Genomic DNA, 25,574 nt, shown 5'->3' on the forward strand with positions numbered 1-25,574 from the left:
CTATTTGCTGCTGCTTTAAAAACCTGAAGCCAAATCCTACTCATGACTTGAATCTTGGTGAACTGTAAGGCATAGCAAAAAATTGGCTTTGCTTAGTATGATATATTGGCACAACTACTGCCGCACAAAGCATCAGCTTGCATTTTGTGCTTCTTAGAGCAAAACATTCTGCTGCTTACATCTGGGGGCACACAGGAGAGCTTTCTTTTCCTATTCTCAACGCTCTGAAAAGACATAGTAACACCTTCATCCTGGGATCTTGCTGTCAGTTGACTGAGTGCAGTGATATAATTGTATCTTGTTTCAACTAAAAACCCAGTTCCCACTTTGGTTTTGTTAACCATCATAGCAAAATACTGACACACAGTTTTGTAATAGTACTTATTCAGGAACCAGTCTTGAAAAGCAGATAATCTTGAAATGTCATTGATTCCCCTTTCCCGTCTCCTTTTATTAAAATCATCTTTCCTTTAATGTATTCATGTTGTAAATAGTTCAAAGACTCTGAGAGAAATATTCAAGGCTCCGCAATACTATGAACTGGTTTTAAACATAGTTTGCGTATTTTGCCCTGTTTGCTGTTAAAAATAGTTTTGATTTTTAGAAGTGATTAGTAAATGAAGCACTCAGGAAAGGCATGACAAATGTGGAGTCTCAATTTCTGAAAATTCTGAAAAGACTGTTGCCCTTTCTTTAGAAAAAACAGTGATGTGCTTACCTAATAAGAGCAGTTCCATTATAACTTCCTGAAGGTTCTCCAATCAGAACATGCGTGGAAGAATGAGCTATCCCAACCATCCCAGAAGCTCCTTCATCCCCCACAATAATGATGGTTGCCAGACCTAGGAAGAGAAGAGAGGTTCTCATGGTAAATGAACAATCTTGAGAGGTAACTTCTGAAAATTTTTGTGATGTGAGTGGTTAAGCACTCTTTGCCCAGAAAGCCTGTGCAATCCCCATCCTTGGAGATACTCAGAATTGGAGTGGACAAGCCCCAGGCAACTTGACCTAACTGTGAAGTTTCCTGTGCCTTGAGCAGGATTTTGGACTAGGTGATCACCCTGGAAGGTCATAGAACAAAATTGTCCTATGTTTCTTACAAGTCTGAACCTCATTCTGTATTTTGTTTCTTTTTGTTACGAGTTCTTTATGCACAATTTTTAGTATCTACATCTGAAGGGTTTTTTTTAAACACCTGAACATAAAAGTCTATGGCAACAATTAATTTAGAATGAAAAATTATGACCCATAATTCTTCTTGATTTCTTGAGAAAGGTAAACAATTTAGGAAGGACTGATAGTTCAAACCGCTATCAACTAGCTACATGCCACATACACAAGTACTGCAGATTCAAGTAATATGAACAAACTTTCTCAAATTCTCATGCAAAATGCCCCAAAACAGAACGTAATGAATGAAAATTTTTACCATTTACAGGAGAGATCTCTGCATCACCAGTAGAGACGAGCTGAATTGTAAATGTTTCGTTCCCCTCCAATATACCATCTTGTACTGCATGTAAAACAATCAACTTCTGGGATTCAGTCTGCACCATGTAAAAATACCAGAAAACACATATACATCAAGTAAAATAAAGCAAAATACAATACTGTGCAAGAAAGGGTTTTTTTAAACAACTTAAGTGTTAAGCATGCATACGCTGATCTATTTTGTAATCTGACTTCTTTCAAATAAGAAATTTCTGGTTAGCTGAAAAGGTTTTTTGCAGATTAATAAAGAAGAAAAATTGCCTATCAAATATTGCACCCCACCGCACTGCCCCCAAAACTGGCTATTTTTACCTGAGTAATAATTGAAATAATTTTAAAACTGTGTTTACAACAAAGTTTTAAACCCAGAGAAAACTTTCTGTATGAAGTCTTTTCCATCAGACAGTGCATATTTGATGGACTATGTCGATTCTATGGAAGAACGTTATTAAGATTAGATATATGGGATCAGAGAAAATTCCTGTCTAGTCCACATTTTTGACAGTGGCGAGTAGCAAATGCTTAAAATAAGAAAACAGGGGGAAAAAATTAGCTATACATTCAACCTTCCTTAAAAGTTCTTGTTCTCTCTCTCCCTCTCTCTACATACACATACACACACCTATATGCATGTATATAAGAATTTGAGGAATAAAAGTCTATTTCTAGGCCCATCAGGAGAAACAGGCTAGTACAATGACACCAATACTGTGCCAGATACTAGTAGACTTGCAAAAAATACATATTTCAGCTGATTAAAAGAGACAACAGGTATGCCTATTTATCTGATGTAAAGCAGCTTTGCATAGACAAAATAGATTAAGCTTTAACTTTATTCAGCATTTCAAGTAGCCTGTAGTAGACAAATGATTAAGATTAATAACAATAGCTTGACGATACTCAACATTTCAACTCCTATTTCAGAGTTTTAGCCTGTCATGAAACACAGAGTACAGTCAAACAGCACTGTCCAATTTGACAGTCACTTGGGTGATCTACTATTTATTTTATCTTTCTCATCCCTTCAGTGTTGTTTTTCCTCAGGCATTGGTAAGATAAATGCAATAGAATAACCTTTTCTGTAATTATTCTTCATATTCAGTATGTTTGTGCTCCTCTTTCTTAATTAAAAAAACAATCTGGATCTAAAGAGCCTATTTTCCTGACGATGACATTATACTGATTTAAAGAGAGAACATCAGCTTTCCTTTTCTGTTTGAAAAAAACACTGCATATTGCCAACTCCACCAGTTCAAAATGGCCTTTTGCTAATGGTACAGTACTTACTAAACCACTACTTTTAGAAACTGATAACAAAACCATGCAAATACACAAAAGAAGAAAAAATATCTGTAAATTTAAGATGACGAAATCATTTACTGTAATATTAGAAATACCTCATTGAAATGAAGAGTACCATTCAGAGGAGTCAGATCATATTTGGCTGCCTCTTCAACAATCCATATCACTCGAACTGCTCCTTGTCCTCCTTGACTCCGACTTACAGTGAGCAATACAGTTGCAGCAGTGTCATCAGGTGTCTGAGGTTCTTTCACTGTCACCTAATGAAGAAAGAGGAGGAGGAGGTAGGAACAGCAGTAAAAGGCATCAATACATTATGTTGCTATAAAAACTGACTTCAAAAAAAGAGAACATTATCAAAAAAATGTAAAATAAGGACAAGAGTGAAAATCAACAGGAAGATAATAGATGTAAGGAAAGTGTTGAATTCTGCTAAAAAAGATTAGTCACACGAGTTATTTTTGTATGTCCTATGATTCAAAACAATTGCAGACAATGAGTCACAACACCAGCACAGCACCAGCAAAATGCAGAGCAGCGAATCATTCACTGACAACTAAGATAAGATTTCTTCTGTAATTTTTTTTTCCAAGCTTTTGTTTCAGTAATACAGATTATTACAAAACCTTTTTAACATTCAACAGAGCACCACAAATTCTACCTGGGATGTCTTGAATTCTTATCATATTGGATTAAATTAATCCACTCATGCAAAAACCTAAATCTATGCCGCAGGACTTTCATTGATACTACCAGCTACATATCTAGATGAAAACAAGTACAAGCATGCCTGTCAGTGGAAAAAAAAATCATGAGTTCTACTGCAAGGAAGGCTTACCAAAAGCAGCTATGTGTTAGTGACACAAAGACATTATCCTGCTTTTGCAGAAGAGAGTACAGTCCCAAGCATACTCACGCTCTTTTCTTCAAATCCAAATACTCCAACGGGGGAATCATTTGGTGGAATAGCAACAGTTACCAGGGTTTCATTCCCAAGTCTTGCACCACCAGTTACCCTCATTAGGGCAATCTTGAATATCTCAAGGAATTCAACTTCACTGTCATCTATGATTGTAATTTCTATTTCTCCTGTGGCCTGTAAAAAAAAAAAAAAATTTTTTTAAGTACAACCATGCTTTATTTATAATATTCTCTGAATTGCCTGAAAAAATGTTAAATTAAAATATACAAATTTTATTTAATAATAGACAAATACACATTGCTACTCATACTTATTTCTTCATGCACTTGTATGTTTATAATAAGATAAAATTTCAAGAGTGTTTTTAAGTATATCTATGGCAAATCTTGCATGTTAAAAACAGCTGATTGCTCTGCTTTGATATTCAGTAAAATGTACAGCTGGATAATATTGTATTTTAACCAAAATTGTGCTTACAAAGTATATCCTTTTATGTTCATGAAAAAACAGTTTTGATCATTTGAAATCAAGACTCCTTAACGTATACACTTAGTATTTTCAGATACAACATGAAATTTTAAACATTACATAGAATATAGCTAGAGAAACCTACAGGTTCATTGTGCGAGTTCATATAAAACATGTTACACATTTTCAACCTAACAGGCAAAAAAAATTATGTCTTCACTGGCAGAGGTAGCAAAGGCATATGTCCCTACCCGGTCAACACTTATGAACATTTTGGTTATACATGTTAGAGCACTGAAGATACATGTTAGAGCACTGAAGTCAGCAGTATCATTTATGCACATAAAGCAGGAAACGTCTTCCATATGGAAAAGGTGCTCAATGAACGGATGCAAATTCTACTGGAGGAAAAATCAGAGAAACACTAAGATGGTAACCCAGAGAAAGTTATACTTTCAGCAAGAGCATACCTGCCCATCTGCAAATGTAAGGTTTCCAAATGTTGGTGTAAAGTCTTCAAAGCTTGCAGTTGAATGAGTAGCTTCCCAAAACAGAGTTACTAACCCAAAGCTCCCAGCCTGTCGAACAACTGGAAGTTTCAGTATATTCTGTGGTGGTGGTACCTCATAAGCAGGAACAGCTCCACTTGCATCCTGAAAATTCAGTAAGAAACTGCTGAGTGTCACAGCAAATATTTTTCTGCTAAAAGTTGACACTGAAATGTTTAAAAGCAACAAAATCTGTAGAGTTTTACATTATCAGCATGTTTAGCCTCTTGCATAAACTATTTAGAACAAGACAGGCTATGAATATCATATCAGTCAAGCTGTTCATTTGATTTTGACCTTCGGGTAAGAATAAATGCATAATAACCACTTGTAAATTGGTCTGAATTCAGCAATGACCCTGCTTTGAACAAAGGTTGGATTAGATGACCTCCTGAGGTCCCCTTCAACTTGGATTATGGTATGACTCTATGATTTAAGCACTTTCAGCTCCATAATGAACTCCATATATTAACTGTGAAAAAATTTCTACACAGGATTTTTTTGGTCTAGTATCTGGCCTATTTATCTGGAACAATTTCATCTTATAAAACCTATTATAATACAATTATTCAGACCACAAAATGTGGTCTGAAAATACAGACTCTCATGCTGGAATGCAGCTTTAAATATTTTTCATTCAGTCTTACCTTTTTAACACTGAAACTAAATATTCCTCTGGGGTCATCATTCTCTTCAATTGTTATTTCAGCTATTTCTAGCCCAAGCCTCTTCATATTTGGCTGACCTCCAGTAGGAGAAGACTCTACCAGTTGTGCATCAGTAATATTGATTATAAATCCTTCCTGTAATTCTGGAATATTATCCTGCAAAAAATACTTTTTTACATGTCACTTCCTTTATAAAACTTACATTATAATACATGGAGAAAGATAACTATTTGCACATTGCTTACTGTTCAAAAATTCCCAGCACTTGGGATTATATTACCAATTCTTTGCCTCACATCATATGAAAGGTAAAAGAAAGAACCTCTGCTGAATTTAGGGAACTGAAGTTGGCAGTCATATTCAAAATCTGTAAGAACAGAAATAATTCTTGCTGGCTGCCCATTGTTTCTCCTTTCTACAGAAAAGCTGGCCAGATTTTAGAAACTAAGCCAGAAACTTGAAAAGTAATACCTCTATTCTGAATATTTTCAAAGAATACACATACTTTTTGTGAAAAATTAATGTTTCCCAAACTACCAAACAAATCTCTTAAGAGGCAGGTAAAGTAAAATAGGCTCTCTGTAAAAAAACTACAAGTTGAAGAACCAATAGACACCTAAGAGACCTATAATTCTTTTTTTTTCATTTTTATATATTAATTTTGGAATGAAAACAAAGCAAAATATCTGGTTCATTCCCAGTAATTATTTTGAGATAGATGGATGCAATTCTATTTAATTGACAACAATCCAGTGAGGCAAGAATCCTTCCAATCTGTGTCCCTTTCCCTTAGTGATATTAATAACTAAAGCTGCTGTTAGACTACTCACAGGAAAAATAGTGACTGTGACAGAAGCTATTGTTGTGTTTTCTGCCATAATGATTGTTTTCTTTTCTATTACATAATCCTCATTCTCTGTTGCTTGGTTGGAGAGAGGGAGTTCAAAATTAGGCATGGTGCTCAACTGAACTGCAATATCTCCGACAAATCCTTGTTCTCGAACAATTTGTAAAGCAACAGTAGTTGAATTTAACTGTCCTGTAAAAAGGGGGGGGGGGGGGGGGGAAGAAAAGCAAGACATGATTGTTTCAATCTTGCCCTGATGGCTTTCCAGCTCAGCTAAGTGCACTGGAACTGCTGTCTAGAGCACACTTTAATTATGTTTAGCAACACAAGCACAAACATACTATACCTGCATGATTCAACGTCTCTAGCTAATGAGCACACACAAGTGGTGTGAATATACACACAATGTGTACAACTGGAAAGAATTTTAAAATAGAATCTAGAGGAACAATAGAATACTGAATTTTTATAGTTTAAATATTTGCTACATAAAACTTTTACTTCAACATCCATATTTGCATTCATTTTCCCCTCCTCCCTGCCCCCACCCCTGCTCCAAACTCCTGTTTCACTATTTTGCCTGGCCTTTATATGCCTCTGAAATCACTATTAATCCTAACACAAAAAGAAGAAAATTTTGAAGAAAATGAGATTCACTTGTATCAGTACAACTCACATCTCTTTTGGGAAACTAGTTTCACATTTTTTTTTCCCAATAAACAGCCAAACACCGCATTTGGCTAAAGGCACTAGGTTTACAGCTGGAGAAATAACAAATAAAAAGTAATAGGCTCTGTACTTCAGAGCAGCTTGTGCCGTTTGTATTTATCAGATAATACTTCATAGTTAGCACCTTGCTCCTGTATAATTCATTAAAAATACTACACTTAAAGCTAAGAAAATAAACTATATAACAAGTGAAACCTAAGAATGTGCCTTGAATCCTAAACTTCAGCATATAAAATATATTATATTTTGTGTGTGTGTGTGTGTGTGTGTGTGTGTGTGTGTGTGTGTGTGTGCGCGTGCGCGCACACGCAAGGAACCAGGAGAATCCCTTTCCAATACTTTCAGGTGCAAAAATAGGCAACACTAATTGGCTTTAAAATAGAACTGGTTAGGAGGTTTTAACTGTAACAATAGTCTGATAGAAAATGTACAAAATGTAAATAAAAAAAATCACTTTTCTTAAAACGTAATTCACTCTTGCTCTGCTTCCTTCCTTCCCCATCACACAGAACAATGTCCTTCATTTTTTGACCCAATTCATGAGAAAAATGTGTTTTATGTAAACTTATTTCCAACAGTATATTAAATGCATTAAGTGGGCAGATTTGGCTTTTAATCTAAATTAGAGGATTTTATTTACGACTGAAATGCAACACAAGAAGTCAAAATTTTAATAACCAAAACCCTAAACAAGAATGACTAGATAAACTTGATACATGCAATGTGAAATAGTGCATACAAAACATATGTAACAAAAGGGCGCAGTTAGGTATTTTTAAGGCTATTTCTGCTGCAGAGCTTTTAAAGAAAAATGCCACTTATTAAGACAATCACATAACCAATACCGTAACTTCAACAATGCTGACTTCGAAAAAACACATGTATTTGTTCTTAAGAGACAAAAATCAGACTTACCTTCTGGCTCCATGACTTTAACAAAGAGAGACTCTGCATGCCAGCCAATTACACCATGTGGAGAATCACTGGGTAAAATGGTAAGTACCGCTCTTGCCCTTCTAGGATCTATGATAGCTCCTCTCATGGTATCCTGAATACCCACAGTAGTAACGTGAGTGAGTGTGATATCCACGGTCTCTGAAAGCTCTGCAACACTGTCTGCAAGAATTGTCAGGGTGATGGTGGACAGGGCTTGACCTTCTGAAAATGTAATCTAAAGGTTTAGACACACACACAAAAAAGTAAAATTTCTTCTGGTGTACCAAATTTTTTTTTTTTTTTTTTGGTAAAACTCTGTCAATAGAAAAAAAATATCAAGAGAACATTAAAAAGTATACAAAGCAATACAGAAAAAAAGAATTCAGAGAAACAGGACACAAAAAAGAGCCACATCGCAAAAAAGGTAAGATATTTAAATGTGGCAAAATGATCTGAAGGGCTGGTCACACAGCAAGAAACAAATTCTCAATCAGAAGCACAATTATCAGAGACACTGAGTACTCAGTTGAGAAGGTATTTGTTATAATCAAGCCAACAATATCTATCTGCGTGAAAAAAAGGCATTCAACTTTTGAAACTCCTTTGTAACAACTGCACTCTAAGTTTAGGCAAAACAGCTCAGTCATTTCAAAATGATTACACGCCTTCATTATCACAGAATGGTTCAGGTTGGAAGGAACCTCTGGAGATCATCTGGTTCAGCCCCTCCTGCTCAAGCAGGGTCAGCTAGAGCAGGTCCTAGCCCAAGACCATGTCCAATTGGGTTCTGAGTATCTCCAAGGATGGAGACTTCACAACCTCTCTGAGCCACCTGTTTCAGTGTTTGACTACCCTTTTTAGTAAAGTTTTTTCCCTATGTTTAAATTGAATTTTCTGTATTATTATTTTACTTCAGTTCCATTATTTCCAAATGCAATTAATTAATTTTATTTCTGTAATCTTTTGTCCCTTATTTCCCCACAGCAATGGTTTGTACTGTAGCTTTATAGTCTCAGGGGCCAAAAGGCTTTGTATTTTCAATAAATGACCACAAGGTGGAGACAGTTGACTTGAAGAACCAAGAATATATTGGTCCTAAAGCATATCAAAAGATTTAGCTAATACGAAACCCGGATTTTAACATTGTTGGACATCTGCAGAGCCTCAGAAAAAGGCTAAATCGGGGCTTGTGATACTTTCTTGGTCACTGAATCTCTCAAGTGTATAGATACAGGCAGGAAGAAGAGCAAGCATGCCTAAATTGCCACCTATGCCCATTATTTGACATAGTATCCGGATCCCACAGCAGGAAGAAAGGAACAGAGGAACAGAACATTGTAGATGCACCTTTCTAGTGCGTCTAGGACAGTGTTGCAACATCTGGCTCTGGAAAAGCAAGAGTGATGCTGTGGTATCATGCATCAGCCAGAACTGAGAACTGCCAGATCCATAAGAGAAGATCAGGACGCAGGAATTAATAGGAGAGTGAGGAAATATAACAGGTATTATCCTTCTCCTCTAGTACATCTGCATCTATTGTGCAAGATATTTACAATCAACGCTTCACTAATATCAGTGATATTATTACATACCATTCCTGAAGCTGGAAATATATCACTAATGCTCCCGCTGGCTATCCACTCTACTGTCACTCGTCCATATGTTCCTATTAAACGTTCAACATTCAAGGTGATTAAGTTGTCTTGTTCCATTTCTTCAACTTGCTTAAATAAAGAACTCTAGAAAAGATAAAAGTGGCAGGACCACAAAATTATTTTATTTTATACATAACAATTCTTTAGGGATCTCAGGATTTGAAGTGGGCCAGTGACATCAGACATAAATATGTTGTTCTACCATGAAACACCCAAATACACATTTGCTCATTAAGTTTAAATGACCTAATTTTCAGAGGTATTCAATACTCCTAGGTATCATGGAGACAAAATATTAAAATGTCAGGTCTCTTATCTAAAGCAAAAAGACAAAGCATTTTTTCCTTTTTAGAACAATATTTTATGCCCATACTTCATTAAGCAGATGACAAACAAATGGAACTTCTGTATTTTTACTGCTGCTACTTTTCTGTTATTCATCCTCTTCACGCCAAGTACAGATGCAATGTTTCATTTCAGTGAAGAATTTTCTATGTTTTATATCTTTAGTATGGATTTACTACAGCCCTGTCTGGATGATTTCTACTGTGTTTGATGATTTAAGAATTAACCACTCCAAATACTACCTTCAATCTGACGTTCTCTCTGAAGAAATGATTTTGTCCTAGCAAACCGTCTCAATCCATTACATAACCAAATCAGTATATTTTTCAGGAGAAAAGAATCTTCAGATTCATTTACCTAATTCCTTCAATTAACAAACCATAGTGACTGATCTCTATGATGATATATACAGCATCTGAGAACTGAGCGCTTTGTTGTAAAACAAGGTTGATAAACTAATGTGTTAATCTAAATGTAAAGGGATTACAAAAATCTCACAAAAGAAATACACTGTGGAAATGATAATCACATACAGCAATGCTAAATAGGTGTTAAAAAGCTGCTATCTCAGGTTGACACAGAACTTCGGAAAAACAATCCTGTCATATTCTCTAGTTTACAGTTTCAGTACATTAGTTTTCCATTCTTCAGAAATGGTACATATATTTTAATGCTTTAGCGTAGAATTTTTACCTGAGCAAATGCAATGACTCCATAGGCATTGTCATTGGATGGAATAATTATGTTAACAAAACCATGAGCACCAATCTCTGCACCTCCTTTAGGGTTTTTCAACCACACTCTGAAGCTTTCTTCCTCCTCTGGAATAACATCATCAAGGATATTGACCGCTACTACAACTTCCAGGTCCCCAGGCTCAAATATCAATTCACCTGAACTAGCATAAAAACACATACATCAAATAACTAGAAATTGAGGATAGTGATCAATAATCTTTGAAAGCTCTGTCGTAAATTTACAGAGCATTTTCAGAGTTTGAATTATTGTTTCTGTGGCTCAGGAAGTAATTCAGGTTTAGAGTTTGCTTTTTCTTTTAAAAAACAAAATAACAATAGATCATAGAGTAACTGAAATTAATTATGAAAGTAATCTAATTTATCCTAAATAAAAGCTTAAAAAACAAAGATAAACTACAAGTCCTCTATTGCCATGCTTTAAAGTCAGGTGTAAGGCTGTCTTACTTCAGGTTATTTTAAATCTGTTCTGTGAAAAACTCTCTTGAGTGTTAATAAGCACACCATGCACATAAGTATATTGTGCTCTCCACTATAACAAAAACAGTGTCACAGGAAAAGAAATGCAAGAGCTGTGAGACAAGTTAAATAAAACAAAAAACCTACCTAGGTATAAAATCTGACTGGTTGGAGATCATCGCCAGCTCATAAATTTGGGAGTAGGATTCAACAGTCAGAGCAATTAGGCTCTTGCTAGAGTTCAGAGATCTTGCAGTAACTGAAGTGATATGATCAGCATATGGCGCCTCCAGAAGTACAGAGAACTGGCTTACTTCTGAGTTCCAAGCATACAGTGCTGTTGTATCCCTACCAGCTAGTACGACATGAACTACATTAAGCAAAGAAGAAAAAAGAAAATTTCAGTGGCATATTTTAGAATTGCCTTTGTAATGCCAGAAATGCCCTTGGGAGCACACTGATTACAGTAACTTCTAAAGTCTGGTATATGTGTTCATTTTTCATATGCATTTATTTCTGCAATTTCAGTGCAATAAACTAGGTTTTGAACAAACAACATTGTCATTTAAGTCTTACCTAAACCTGAAGGTGGCATGAATACATGAATATTTTTTACAGCTTGGAATGGAAGAGACTGAAAGTGTCTGAAGGTAGACTGCCCTGTCTCCCAGATAAAAATTTCAGATGAATTTCCAGATTCTGCAAAGCAGCAAAAAAGACAAAACTTAAACATTTTTTGACTGGTAGTTAAATCACACACTGGTGGCCATACAAAAGTTAGACAGCTTTAACTACAAAGGAAGTCCAATTACCATATTTTCTTTTTTATTTGGTACATAACTCCATAGCGTGACTAATCACCATGGTAAGATTCATCCACTGATACCATTTATGGGCTTTTTTGTATTCATTCACATATAAGAACATTAAGATTACCATAAGATAACAACCAATTGCAAAGAAAAACACAGGCTGCAACACAGATTTTTCAAAAGACATAGGAATACATTCAGAAAACAACGCCTAAAATATCATACTCGTAATAAAAAAATACATGAACTGGGCTGACCAATGATCTCTGCATGGCACAAAGCTCGGAAAAGCTTAGAAAGGGTACAGTCAGTAGCTAGAAGAACAGAGCTGTTATTTCCTACTCTTCCTGGGAAAATACTTCATTTGCTGCATAAGTATTTGAGAATGAATGCAACAGTTGTATTTTATCACAAAAAAGCAGTTTACTTTGATAAGATTCTTATGAGAGAATTGCCACTCCCCAGTAATACTTCAATCCCTATTTAAATTCCTTTATTACACGTGGCTTTACCATCAAACAAATCAGCATATATTTAACAAAGTCAGTTTTTGTTTTCTGCTAAGTACCTTTCACAATAATTAAATAGATGTCTGATCCAGAAATCCAGGCCTCCATATGTTTTATATCATTTGCTGGTACTTCGTGAAGTTTCCTAAACTCATTATTTAACCACTGGTACAAGAGGGTGTTCTGGCTGGTATTTGACAAAGCAACTAATAGGTACAGAAAGCCTCCTCTAGGAAACAAGGCTATGTTCAGAGCTCCATAGAGTGGAAGTTGATGATGCAACACAAAGATGTCTTTATTCCACTGGAAAACCTATGGAAACACAAAAATCTCTTCTTTATAGGTTCCTATAATTGGTACCAAGAGACCATAATTAGATGTCATGCTGAAAAACTGAAAAGATTTATACTGAACTGAACTTCTCAATTCTAAGACAGTCTCTACATTAAGGTATGAGAACTTGTAAGGGAAACTACATTCCTATGAGCAGCTATGTTCACTCTTCAGACAAATTATGCTCAGAAGATATTTCTGTTCCTACAGCTGTTTTACGAGCTGAATTTCAAAGCAGAAACAACAATAGGATTAATAGCAAACCAGATGCAAATAATTTGTTCACGTGGAGACTACTGGTAAATTTAAACAAGTCTGAAATTTTCACTCCTATAAATTCATAATACGAACAAAAGTAAACTGTCAAAAATACATGCTTACAGATTTATTATCCTTTCATTTCTTGAACTCAAAACTAAACAAACTACCCACATCAAAGTCAGAGAAGACAAAAGTGCACTCCAACCTGGATGGAACCGGAATGGGTTGAATGACTTGCAATAATCAAATAGTCTTCTTCCTCCACAGCAAAATGTTTTACATCCCTGGTATACAGAACAAAGAGAGTTTGTATCTGTGAGGGAAATATAAGAAAAGGAGTGATTGTAAATCACTTAATAGTTTGTTTACATAAGATTAATATAATTTATGATCCATTTTTAGAAAATGTTCTATGGCTTGATTGTTCCACAATTTCTTCTCCCCTACTTCCCAGGTTAACCCCCACAAAAATAGTAAATATGAAAACACAGTAAACAACCAGCTGTGACAAACTTAGCCATTAAAGTTATGTACTATTTTATGATTTTCTAAGTAAAATAGATTTACCCACAACAGTCTGCGTCCAGGCATGAATGCATACACACTGTTGTTGGAAGTTCCTTGTTTGCCTCCTCCATGACTTATCACAAGGTAGGGAGAGGCATTGATTTGGAATGCCACACACCTTCTAGGATTCCATATACTGAAATTCTGAGAGGAGAATAAAAAAGGACTATATTTTAAAATCCTTACTAACAAGCAAGTCTGCTGTTTAGGTACAAACATTTACCTCAACAGGAACAAATACTCCCTTCCATTGGTAGACAGTAGAAAAGCTAGCTGGAGGTGTACGCAACAGAACACCATATAGGATTTCTCCTGATGTAAAGAAACACCAAGTAGATGCTGACTCTTCCACAAAACTTTGTAAGACAGACAGCACACTGATACCACCCCCTGCAATATAGTAAAAGAAAATACTACTTACTATTAGCTTACTCTTGAGGTCTTTTCCAACCCCATTTTCACGATTTACCTGCCAAATTTGGACCTGATATCAGAAGTGTTGAAATTCTCTCTCAGCACTTGGTAAAAGTGTAAAGAGTATGAGAGTTAAGCAATAAATGTATTTTTCATCCATTACAAGCACACACGGATGTTGCATAGGCAATCTGAGTATGATTCATAATGATTCACTTTGGAATTTAGCTAGGGAGAAAATTAGCTAGAAAACAAGTAGTAAAAAAGTGGCAAAGAAATTACAAGATTACATATTTGTTTGTTCCCTTCCTCCCCTCCACCACAACAGGCAGTCATAACACTGAGATTCTTAGAACTGCCTGAACTGTTTGATTGGCTCACAGTAAAAAAGCACTGTGTTGTCAAAACTAAACTGCAAGAGTAAAGCTAAACTCCCAATCCCATATATAGGTTAGACCAGCTCCAGAGCCAGACAGGGTATTGATTCATGTTCAAAATCAAGCATTTCCTTTCCTGCCCTGTTAGTTTCAACCTGAATCAGTGTGCAGCTACACATGTATCTGTACCAGAACAAAAAATGTTTAGCATGGAAATGGGAACAGGGGGACAGAGGTGGAAGGATGGCTTCCTTTGTTCACAATGCTAATTTAGACCAGATTAAAGTGCTCATGCAACTACAGTCTGAGACCCTCACAGATGCATATTAGTAGGCACGCTGGGAGATACCATAGAACTAACTATGTGTAGCGGCAGTTTTGCAGAACAAGGCTATGCTGGGTTTTTGTGAAACATGTCTTATATACTGTGTCAGAAAAATCCAAAATTACAAGAACATACTTTATTAAAGAAAAGTCTAGTTACAATAAAGTTCATATAAGTGGCAAGAAGGGCAATGGAGATTATTGAAACTCTGTCAGAAATGGCTGATGACAAGATGACTTAAACAGCTAAGCTCTTCTATCTACTGAATCTTGACATGCTCAGAGAAATGTTAATTTGATCAGGTCTGAATACACGAATTTACATTCCAAAATTCCATCTTCTGTTTGTTTGGCTAGTCCGTTAATACCTACACTTTGGCAAAAGCAGTGGACTTTTTATAAAATGAACTTACTGATGCCAAACGCAGTATCTGACAACGTCTCCCACTCAACACTCACAGATGTGTTGAGACCATTACTCCGTGAAACTTTCAAATAAACTGTAGTGTTGGCTTCTTCAATTACGAGGAAATTTGTCCTAAATATGAGAATTGTGAAAATAAGGAAAAAATGAATTTTTTACAGTGTACAAACTGCTGTAATAAAACTAAAGATTTTTATAGTACAACCCCAGCTGTAAAATATACAACAGAAATAAAAAGAAAATATCAATAATTAGTTTCACTATCTGATGGACTAATAACTATATTCATCAAGGTTGTCCAGTGATCCTTACTGCAAGACTCTGGCAAAATTATCAGCAATTCAACAAAATCTTTAAGCAACCTGAAAATTAAACACGTCATATGTATGCTTTAGCCTGAAGAATTTTTGAAAATGTCATTCCATATGGTTCATTTGCTTCTGAAAAACGGCCGCCTTCAGTGAAAGTATATTTGACTGAAGGTTAGAAACAAAAAAAACTGTAAGTATGACTCCCGGGGCACTGATCTGAGGCTTGGAGCTCTAAACATGGATTACTATTTGTGGAATATTTTGACACAAATGAAATATTGCATTATGGAAAAAAAACTTAAAGAAATTGATAATTCTGATGAAGAATGCTCTATTTTTAAGTCCTTTTCTATTATTTTATTGGGCATCAATGGTGTATGATAGACACTGCACATTTTAAACTTACAAATGTTTTAAAACTGGGTTGCTGCATACCTGTTTCTTTAAAAGGATTAATTGAAAACAAAGTTGTAGAGAAATACCATCTCTACTGAATATGAAAAACTATCTCCTTCCAACTGAATCAATGTACAGTACCTATTTGTGACTGGATAGATGCTGAAAAGTCCTAGTGGAGCTTGGTTCTGTAATATGGTGATCATAGTTTCCACTCTTGTGCCTAGTCTGGCTCCCCCAGTTGGATTGAACAGGGTGACAACAAATTGCTCATCCATTTCTGGTTCTTCATCTAGTATCGCAGAAATGTGCAGTGTCTAATAATAAAACAAGTACACAAAGTCAGTGAAATATGACAGCTAATAATGCACCAACTCTATCATACGATGCTACGTTTCTATTGTTGCACTGTAAGGCCTTGCATAGCACAGACGGAAAATAGCAGTTATTGAAATTGGAGAAGACAGAACAGAACCGAGGCAAGGAGGGTTCAAGCTAAAGGACCATTCTAAAGTCATTCTGATGGTCTTCATTTGCGCAAGAGTAAGATGAACATTTTTTTCTTCTCTTTTCTTTCCTGTTCTCATCCTCTGACCCTCTGCAATTTTATAGTTTTTCATTCTTTTTTTCCCATGCTTCTGATCTTCACTTATTCCATACATTCATTTGTAGCTCATAGTCATCACATGGCTATATGATATCCTAATGCAGGTCAGTTAAGTTGGTATTGCAACTAAACTAGTACCAGGGCAACAGGGTAATCCCACTATTGGTGCTTGGAAGAAAGAAAAAATAGGGACTTTAAGAAATAGCAGCTATGCCCATTGCTGTAGAACATTTAAAATAGATAAAATAGGTAAGGATGGTAGCCAGAATAGAGGGATATTTGAAATAACAAAACTGTCTTTGCTCTTGTTGCTTCATTCCTCTCCTGCACCATTCTGGATGAGAACAGGATCCTCTCAAGGTGGTGTCAAATTAGCAGAGAATAATCTAGACAGAGGTCAATGCTTTCACTTTCATTTGAGCCTCACTGTCATCCTTTCCACTACCTGAACAAGCAAAAGTTAGGAGGTACATATAGCTTTGCTACTGAGAATGTAAAGGTAGTAATGATGCATCTGTTACTATGTAACATCTGAAATCTACGACCTTTTAGATCCCTGTTTACCTCTGCAATAAATGATATTTAGGGACTGTTTTAAGAAGTTTCCAACTTATTACAGGTCTGCGGCACTGTGGTTACAAAAGTTCATAAACTGGAAACCAGTGTTTCCAGGAAGTGTTTGTTTCATATTCTACCCCATTACCCATAACATACTAACCAGATTCTGATCTTACCTTAACTGACAACAATAAACAAATTGCCATTAAACTTTAGAAGAAGCAGGATTTCATAAACTTAAGCAAGTTCACTCTAGGGTCTTTCATTTTCTAGCTGACATTTTTGTGGGGGACAGTACAGAGCCAGCAGGCTTAACACTCACAGAAGAATACGTCATTTTCTATTCCTAAGACACTGACAACTTCCTGCATTTGTAACAGCACACTCTGTTCTGTTCAGACCAACTGAAGAATCAGGGTACAGAGTGAATTTTTTACTTCTACCCTATTACTCCTGTCAAGTGTTTGGTCTAAGGTTTGTGTTTCAGCTGCCTGTTGAGTACACACAAGGAAGTGCTCCTAAGCATGAACATAATCTACACACTGTACTGTTTTCAATTTACTTCAACTATTACAAAGAAAGAAATATCTAAAGATGAGCACATTTAATTTTTCTGCATTCCTACCTAACATAACTACAAGAAATCAGTTACAGCTCATTATTCCTTTGAGAGTGAAGGAAAAAATAAGAAAAAATAAATCTAAGACAAAACACAAACATTTCTGAATTCTTTCCAACAATTTCAAAAACGCGTCCTTCACTTCTTTTGTAACAACTACTTGCATATTACCTTGAATCTGACTCCCTCTTCCAACACAATATATCCTTGGGAAGGGAACAAATCCACCGATGCTTCTGAAGAATTAATTTCACTTACAAGATATTGAACAGTCACGGTGCCAAATATCCCCTGAGGAGGCTCTCTAATAATGGTTAATACTGCAACACTTTCCATCAAATGGAGAGCTGTTTGCTCTCTTAGGAAGAAGTGATCACTGTTATTGAATGACAAAATTCCATGGCCATCATCGTTGGCAAGAATAGTAATTGTAGCTTTTGAGAAATAAATAATGGAAATGTTCTTTAATTAACACAATAAAATATAATTATACATACATACTGATAAAATACATATAAACACAAATCCATTCTTTCCCTATCCATCCTGCTTCTCACAGGGAAGTGCAAAGTCCTGCACCTGGGGAGGAATAACCCCATGCACCAGTACAGGCTAGGGGCCAATTGGCTGGAAGGCAGCTTAGCAGAAAAGGACCTGGGGCTGCTGGTGGACAAGAAGTGGAACATGGGTCAGCAATATATCCTCATAGCAAAAAATCCAACAGCATCCTGGGCTGCTTTAGGAGGAGTTTCACCAGCACTTCAAGGGAGGGGATCCTTCTCCTCTAGTCAGCACTGGTGAGGCCACATCTGGAGTGCTGTGTCCAGTTCTGGGCTCCCCAATACCAGAAGGACATGGATGTACTGCAGCAAGTCCAGCGGAGGACTACAAGGCTGACTGAGGAACTGGAGTATCTCTAATACAAGGAGAGGCTGAGAGAGCTGGGACTGTTCACCCTGGAGAAGAGAAGGCTCAGGGGGGATCTTATCAATGTTTATAAATATCTGATTGGAGGGTGTAAAGATGACCAGCCCAGGCTCTTCTCAATGGTGCCCAGTGACATGACAGGAGGTTATGGGCACAAACCAAAACACAGGAAGTTCCATCTGAATATTAAAAAAAAAAAAAAAAAAAAAAAAAAAAAAAAAAAAAGCTTTTTTTTACTGTAAAGGGTAGTGAAGCACTGAAATACGTTGCTCGGAGAGGTTGTGATGTCTCCATCCTTAGAGATACTCAAAGCCGGATTGGACATGGTCATGACCTTGTTCTAGATGACCCTGCTTGAATGGGGGGGTGGACCAGATGATCTCCAGAGGTCACTTCCAACACCAAATACTCTATTCATGTTCCCGCCACTTCAGTATCTATACAAAATACTTATATGCTTGTGATATTACCTAAAGAGACTACGTAAATATTTTATTTTAACAAGGAAGATCTCTAGATAAGAAGAATCTAGAATCTCCTCAAAAAATATTATAATCACCCTTAAAAAGGTCTCAGTTTGGTGCAGTAAAACTTCTTAGAAAGCTCATTTGCTTACTTTTTAATTCCTTATTTTATATATGATCTTGTTAATTGAATAGATTTTTTAGTGATGCTTAAGAACTTTTCAGGAAAGTTTAAAGATCTACAATAGCAGAGCAATGGTAGTTTCTGAAATATGGTTATTCAGAAGAATAATCTTAATCTTACCTGTTGTGTTCTCCCCTAACTGCAGCCCCAGAGAGGGATTTGTTAAAATTAACTGGAATTTCTCATCACCTTCAGGAATATCATCATCAAAAATCATGACATCAACAGATTTATGCCTTTCTCCATCAGCAAAAAAGAGAGTCTGGTATTGAACACAACATTGAATACACAACATTGAACACTTACAGCAGTTAATAATTACACAGTTTTTTTCAGTTAAGGTACATATAATTCTATTAAATAGGAATGAATAGAAGGCATGAAGAGCCATACTCCCAATGTCTCTTATAAATTAATTGAAACCGAAATAAGAAAGTAAAGTTTGTTGCAAAATGAGGACAAGTGAGAACATATACTTTGAAAGTCCTATTGCAAAAAAATCTTTTATGAAAAAAATCTAATGTTTCTAAGCAATATTATATGAGATAGATGTTTGAAAGTTTAGAATGCATTTTACATTAAAAATATTTTAGTATTTAAAATGAAAGAAATAATAAGAATAGGGAGACTATTTTTATTTCATTCTGTTTGGATGACCAAAGCAACTGAAGTAAGTTGAAATAGCTAGCTACATTATTGATCATTCTGCAGAATAATCAAGAAGATATTCTTCTGAGGAAGGTGAAGGAATGAGTATTGTATTTAGAGTTTGCTTCTTACCCTTGAGGTCACACTAAAATCCAAACCCAGCTGTGCCTCCAAATTTTGGGCATAAAAAAACAAAGACACATTGCCATATGATCCTCTGTTTCGATGTGCCATTATCGTCAGATTCCTCTGAGTTTCATTAACTTCAAACCTAAAATACAAAGGAAGAAAAATTCTCACTGTTTGTTGAATGGTATTCTTTTGAATATAAGCGCAGATTGTTATTTCATTTTCACTCTAAATGACTCCATGTGTCTTATATGAAAAAAGCATCATTACAGTACTAGTAGTTGTCTAAAACAACCTTTTTACCTTTGTTTCTTCTCTAAATGGAATTAAGCTGTAGGAGGTTGTGCTTTTTTCCTGATTATTAGTGGCAGACTAAGAAAAGCCATACAAACACATCTGCATTCATGGATGCATTCTTCCTAGCTCCTGGAAATTAGTAAGAGAAAAAGAGATGGGAGATGCCAACCTCTTTGCTTGCATGGATGAAGAGGCTGGAATACTGGATAGAGGCTGAGGAAATGAGGCAAGCTCATAATATAAAATGACAGCAGTGGAAGTATATTAGTGGTAGCAAAAGAACTTTTATGAAACATACACTAAATGTTGATTCTCAGTGTGGGAATTATCTTCCATTTCCTAAATCTACTGACTTGAATAATCCTTCGCCATCTCAAAGATCTGGTCCTATTTTTAATGGGAGCTTTAACACTACGTGAAAAAGAAAATAATTAGGCAGTCCAATCACTGACAGAGTATGTTTTTCACGGAAAATGAGACTTACTTGGTATTTTCCCATTCAATTATTCCTCTTACTCCATCATTAGCATCGATAACAATTTGAGAAGCTAAACCTTCCAAATCTAAAACAGAAAACAGAAGGACAAAAATGAAAGAACAAGAAAGTCCATTTTCATGATTTTCAAGAATCATGGAAGCACTTCTTAAATCCCTACTAACTTTACAGATAAAATACCTGATTTTCTGTTTCCAGAATGTTCAGGAGAAAATGAGAGTGAACAAGATAACTGGAAAGGTTCTGAGGAAAACACGTCCTTAATAGCTTACTGAAACTACTATCAACATAATACCTGGAATTACCACGGTTACATTTAATAATACAAACAAAAAAAACCCAAAACAAACAATCCCCCCCAAACATAAAAAAGCAAAAAACACAAAAAACCACAAAACAATAACAACAACACCACCCCATTAAAGAACATTAGGAAAGCAAAATACAGCACAGAAAAGCTAGAAAAAATCAAAAGCAAGATTTGTTGTGCAATCTTAATTCGTCTTTATTTTGCCTATTTATTTTGACAACATTCAACATTTTGCACACTGTGCTATTTAGGGTACAGAAGGGACAACAAATAAGAAATGATTCAGTATTTTATCTTCAATTCATGTTTCAGTGCCTGATCTTAAACCTTAATGGCATACACCTCAGATTCTGCTACTAATACAGAATTATTAATTTCTTTGTGGGCTGTTCTCTTTTACTATACACTGTAACACACTGTTGCTGAACATAGGGAAAAGCCTCTTTACTGTGAGAGTAACAGAGCACTGGAACAGCCTGTGGAGTCTCCACCCTTGGAGATATTAAAAAGCTGCCTGAACACAGCCCTGAGCAACATGTTCTAGGTGACCCTACTTGAGCAGAGGGGTTGGACTAGAAGACCTCCAGAGGTCCCTTCCAACCTCAACCATTCTGTGATTCTGTGATACACAGTTTTATAAGTATCCTCACAATAATCCTGTGAGATTGGGAGGCATTATTATATGTATTGCAGTGTGAAAACACTGAATAAATAGAGAGATTAGTGTCAGAAATGTCCACTAATTTCAGAGGCCAAAACCAGAGAGCTGCAATTTGATTTTTCTGAAAAAACAGTCTTGATTTGTTCAGATTACAGCACCACATGATTACCTTAATTTACTTCAACTTACATTTTATAAGACCTAAAAAGAAATGAAGAATGCCAACTTCTACAACCAGACTGATTGCATAAAATGAGTCTGTAGCAAATATATTTTAGATTTGTATTATTTAGATATTTAGTTTCATAGAAAAGATTTTTCTCCATCAATTCAGTTTAGCTGCACAGAAGTACAAGGTTGCCATGAATCTAAACCTGTCATTACGAAGTAGAGATGAACATCAGCAATAACTGTGAAAGTTAGTGACAGGCAGCAGAAACATTACTGAGGTTCAGAAATCCCGATGGAGTGCTAGGGATGACAGGCCTTTCTGCTTCATTCCTACCCTCATTTTCCGTGTCACTTTGTAGTCTGATCTGTACACCCAGGATCTGTAATGGTTCACTGTGAACGGCTATTTTCCATCTTTCCCTCCCCGCTCATGCTAAGCTCTTTCTTGTGTCCATTATCTTTATTCTTTTTTCTTATTTATCATTCTCAGTTGTTCATCATTTTTCCTTTTTTTCATCACTTGCACTTTGGCATTTGAGTCAAGCTGTTTCTTCCATCTTCTCTAGAAGATGGGAGCAGAAGGAGCAGGGACAAAAGAACAGAACTATACTCTTTCTGTTCCTGCTCCATATCAGTGAAATCTCAGTGGTTAACCAAGCTCAATGTGCTTGCTATATCACAGACATACCAGACTTATGCACACTAATGGCCATGCCAAGAGCAGTATATGCAATATATTTTGGATGTATTGGATTGACTGCACATGCCTGTATCATGTGTGGAATAGCCATTTCTTTTTAGATCAGATCCCTCACTAGAAATACTTCAAATATCCTGTACAGAGTATAATATTGCTAGAAATCCAAAATAAATGCATTGCACTCACAGGGAGCTAAATTCTCAGTCATAACAAATCAAAGTATACAAACAGGGAAAATAAGAAAATTTGTCTGATAATAGAATTCATTGCGACATTTTATCATCACAACGAATTTCTGTCCCATGGGTTACAACTTATCTGCTCAGCTCAGCTCAAGTCCATCTAACCCAATGCAGATTATCACACCAGGGTTAAATAATCACAGTTCAATGAGACTACCAAACTGTTATAATGGAAGGTGAGACTATACAGCACCTAACACAATTTAATTCAGATGAATCCTTTGTACTTATATGTTATTCTTTTTATGCTTGTATTTTAGTCAATTAACTAATCACAGCTTAGTCTCTACAAATCAGCAGTCTTGCAGTTTACCTTTCAATCTGTAACGAATTAACTCAGTCACTTCTATAGGCATGCAAAGAAAAGGGAGGAGAGTCAAAGGTGTTAGAAACAATCGATACAACTATTTCTTTAGTACTACAGGGTAATTCAACTGTCATTAAAGCCAGTAGGGCTTTTGCTATTGAATTCAGAGGAAGGAGAATGAGGAGTTAACCGAGCAAATGATAACTGAAGATCACTGGAAGATTAGAAAAGCTATAGGATATAATTCCTAAAAGCAGAAATAAAAACAGAGTTTTAAAAGAACTAAATAAAACTTAACTATTTACCACATAAAGTAATTTTCTGAGATTTTTGTTTCCATTATGTACTTAGGAAATGTAAATCAGATGAAGACACTGCCAGTAAAACTTTTCAGATAATTGTGCTTTTCAACTGATAATTACTAACTCCTCTATAAAAATTACCGAATAATTTTTCCAGGGCCTAAAAAAAGTAAGAAATATAAGTGTAATAATGAATACGTCTGATGTTCTATAATGCTTTTTTTTCAGATATTCTTGTCTCATCTTGGCCTAGTTAGTAAATAAGTGTGATGACGATAATCTCCTGGAGTATTATAACATGTACGTAATTCAAAGAAAAGGAGAAGCAAAGATAATCTCTAAATTATACCTAGCTTAGGTGGGAATGAAGTTGAATGGTTCATGATGAGTTCCACTGAAGACAAATTAACCAAGAAGAATTCCTGCATCTCTGGTATATCATCCTGCAAAACACAGATACATTACATACTCTTTCAGTTTTCCTTTAAGAATTATCCACCGAAGTCATCAAAAAGCAACTCAATAGAAGTCTGTAATACTAAAGTGACATTAGAATTTACTTATTTTTCTATTTTCCTGAAATACTTTTGTTGGGTCTGAAATTGATTATCTTGAAAGAATTACAAAGTAAAATATTGTATTTCATGAAAAAGATTCTGCAGAGACACTAAATTATTCCTGCGCATAACTTTCTGCCCAATTTCAAAGGCATTAGACTTCAACCAAGGAAAAAGCATGAGCTTGCAGCAATCAGTTCATATCAGTATGCAGGTAATGAAGTACACTATTCTGAATATTTGTTGGTAAAGCTTTAATCAGACAGCTTAATTTCATTTATGTCTAGGTAGAGCTGCTTTCTGTGATTACTTGTTCCCCTTTGATTTTAACATTGATATTAGAACCATCTTTCTAAACCACAATTACATATAATATATAGCTTCAAATAATGTATAGGTTGCAAGTATAAGGTTCCAAAATATTCCCTATTTGGAGTCATATAGAACTGTATAGAATTAAAGGGTTTAAAGTTTACCTCTAGAATAGTAATATTTATGGCAGCTGATGTTTCTCCTTCCTCTAAAATCAGTGATCCAGAAACAGATATATAATCAGTTCCTGGTTCAGCCAAGGTCGCTTCTGTCTGATTCCTTAAAGTGAGCAATCCTGGAAATGTTGCATATGTAACATTGATAGTACCTGTTTAATTTGTGACAAAAAGAAAAATCTTTTTTTTTTTTTTCCAACTCTTATGTAACTCTCACTCACACAGAAAAAGAAAAGAGATCAAATGCTCATCTGCAAAATGAAAAGACTAACTGCAGAACAGAAGGATTAAAAGATTACTACAAAGTACATTGGAGCCAATGGGAATTTGCTATTGATTTCAGTGGGCTTTCAGTCTGGCCTTTGGTGACTTGTCCAGTATCACAAGACTCATAAATCATTAAGACCAAATGTATTTAGAGATTTGAGGTGCTGTGAACCTCAGATACTACATTGCTGAAGTAGTAACTAGGACATCTAATGTATTACTAATATCAGTTTTGGTGCCAAAGGAAATAAATTATCACTCTTGCAATGCTCTAAGAAAGGTTCTGAAGACAGTGCTAGGAAATACAGTTTAATAAACCTAACTTCCCTCCAAGGTAGACTCACACAAACTTCAATACAGAATAAAGCTGGAGGACACACTGAAAAATGTTACCAGGGGGAAAAGTTAAATGTGACTTTTTTAGAATAAAGCCATGCCTCACAAATCTGTCAGGATGAGTCAAGCAGCAAAATGTAAAGAGAGTGATCCTGGAGATAAAACAACAGATGAAAGATCAAAGCTAAAATGTTAGTTTCCTGAATATTATTCAAAAAGTAAAATAGAATATTGATTGAGATTAAAAAAGAAATGAGAAAGCATAGAAATGTCATTAAAATGTCTGACTCTATAAATCTATGGTGTGCCCAGATCTTGAATATTAGTTGTAACTGGTCACTTCATTATAAAACAGATATAGCACAAGAAATCGAGGGAGGATTATCACAGATGTCTAAATATAGTATAAAAACAGGAAAAGGAAATTGCTGTACATGTTTTTGCAGAAGAT

General features: G+C 35.6%; 1 protein-coding gene across 1 annotated transcript in view; it reads right to left on the reverse strand.

Moving 5' to 3' along the window:
• LOC135325119 (adhesion G-protein coupled receptor V1-like) overlaps positions 1-25,574 on the reverse strand; it is a 271,435-nt gene that overhangs the window by 182,875 nt on the left and 62,986 nt on the right. The window contains exons 38-61 of the mRNA XM_064502689.1: positions 24,509-24,672; positions 23,825-23,918; positions 20,771-20,849; positions 19,993-20,131; positions 19,333-19,474; positions 17,809-18,071; positions 15,995-16,170; positions 15,136-15,260; positions 13,831-13,997; positions 13,608-13,751; positions 13,246-13,353; positions 12,506-12,758; positions 11,702-11,824; positions 11,273-11,495; positions 10,605-10,809; positions 9,504-9,650; positions 7,891-8,146; positions 6,230-6,438; positions 5,379-5,555; positions 4,654-4,836; positions 3,710-3,889; positions 2,889-3,053; positions 1,430-1,547; positions 719-842 (exon numbers count right to left, since the gene is read on the reverse strand). Coding sequence (XP_064358759.1) covers positions 719-842; positions 1,430-1,547; positions 2,889-3,053; positions 3,710-3,889; positions 4,654-4,836; positions 5,379-5,555; positions 6,230-6,438; positions 7,891-8,146; positions 9,504-9,650; positions 10,605-10,809; positions 11,273-11,495; positions 11,702-11,824; positions 12,506-12,758; positions 13,246-13,353; positions 13,608-13,751; positions 13,831-13,997; positions 15,136-15,260; positions 15,995-16,170; positions 17,809-18,071; positions 19,333-19,474; positions 19,993-20,131; positions 20,771-20,849; positions 23,825-23,918; positions 24,509-24,672 — 3,964 coding nt within the window. The remainder of the gene's footprint in view (positions 1-718; positions 843-1,429; positions 1,548-2,888; positions 3,054-3,709; positions 3,890-4,653; positions 4,837-5,378; positions 5,556-6,229; positions 6,439-7,890; positions 8,147-9,503; positions 9,651-10,604; positions 10,810-11,272; positions 11,496-11,701; positions 11,825-12,505; positions 12,759-13,245; positions 13,354-13,607; positions 13,752-13,830; positions 13,998-15,135; positions 15,261-15,994; positions 16,171-17,808; positions 18,072-19,332; positions 19,475-19,992; positions 20,132-20,770; positions 20,850-23,824; positions 23,919-24,508; positions 24,673-25,574) is intronic.

This window comes from Dromaius novaehollandiae, chromosome Z, assembly GCF_036370855.1.
Source record: "Dromaius novaehollandiae isolate bDroNov1 chromosome Z, bDroNov1.hap1, whole genome shotgun sequence".
NCBI classification, from domain to species: domain Eukaryota; kingdom Metazoa; phylum Chordata; class Aves; order Casuariiformes; family Dromaiidae; genus Dromaius; species Dromaius novaehollandiae.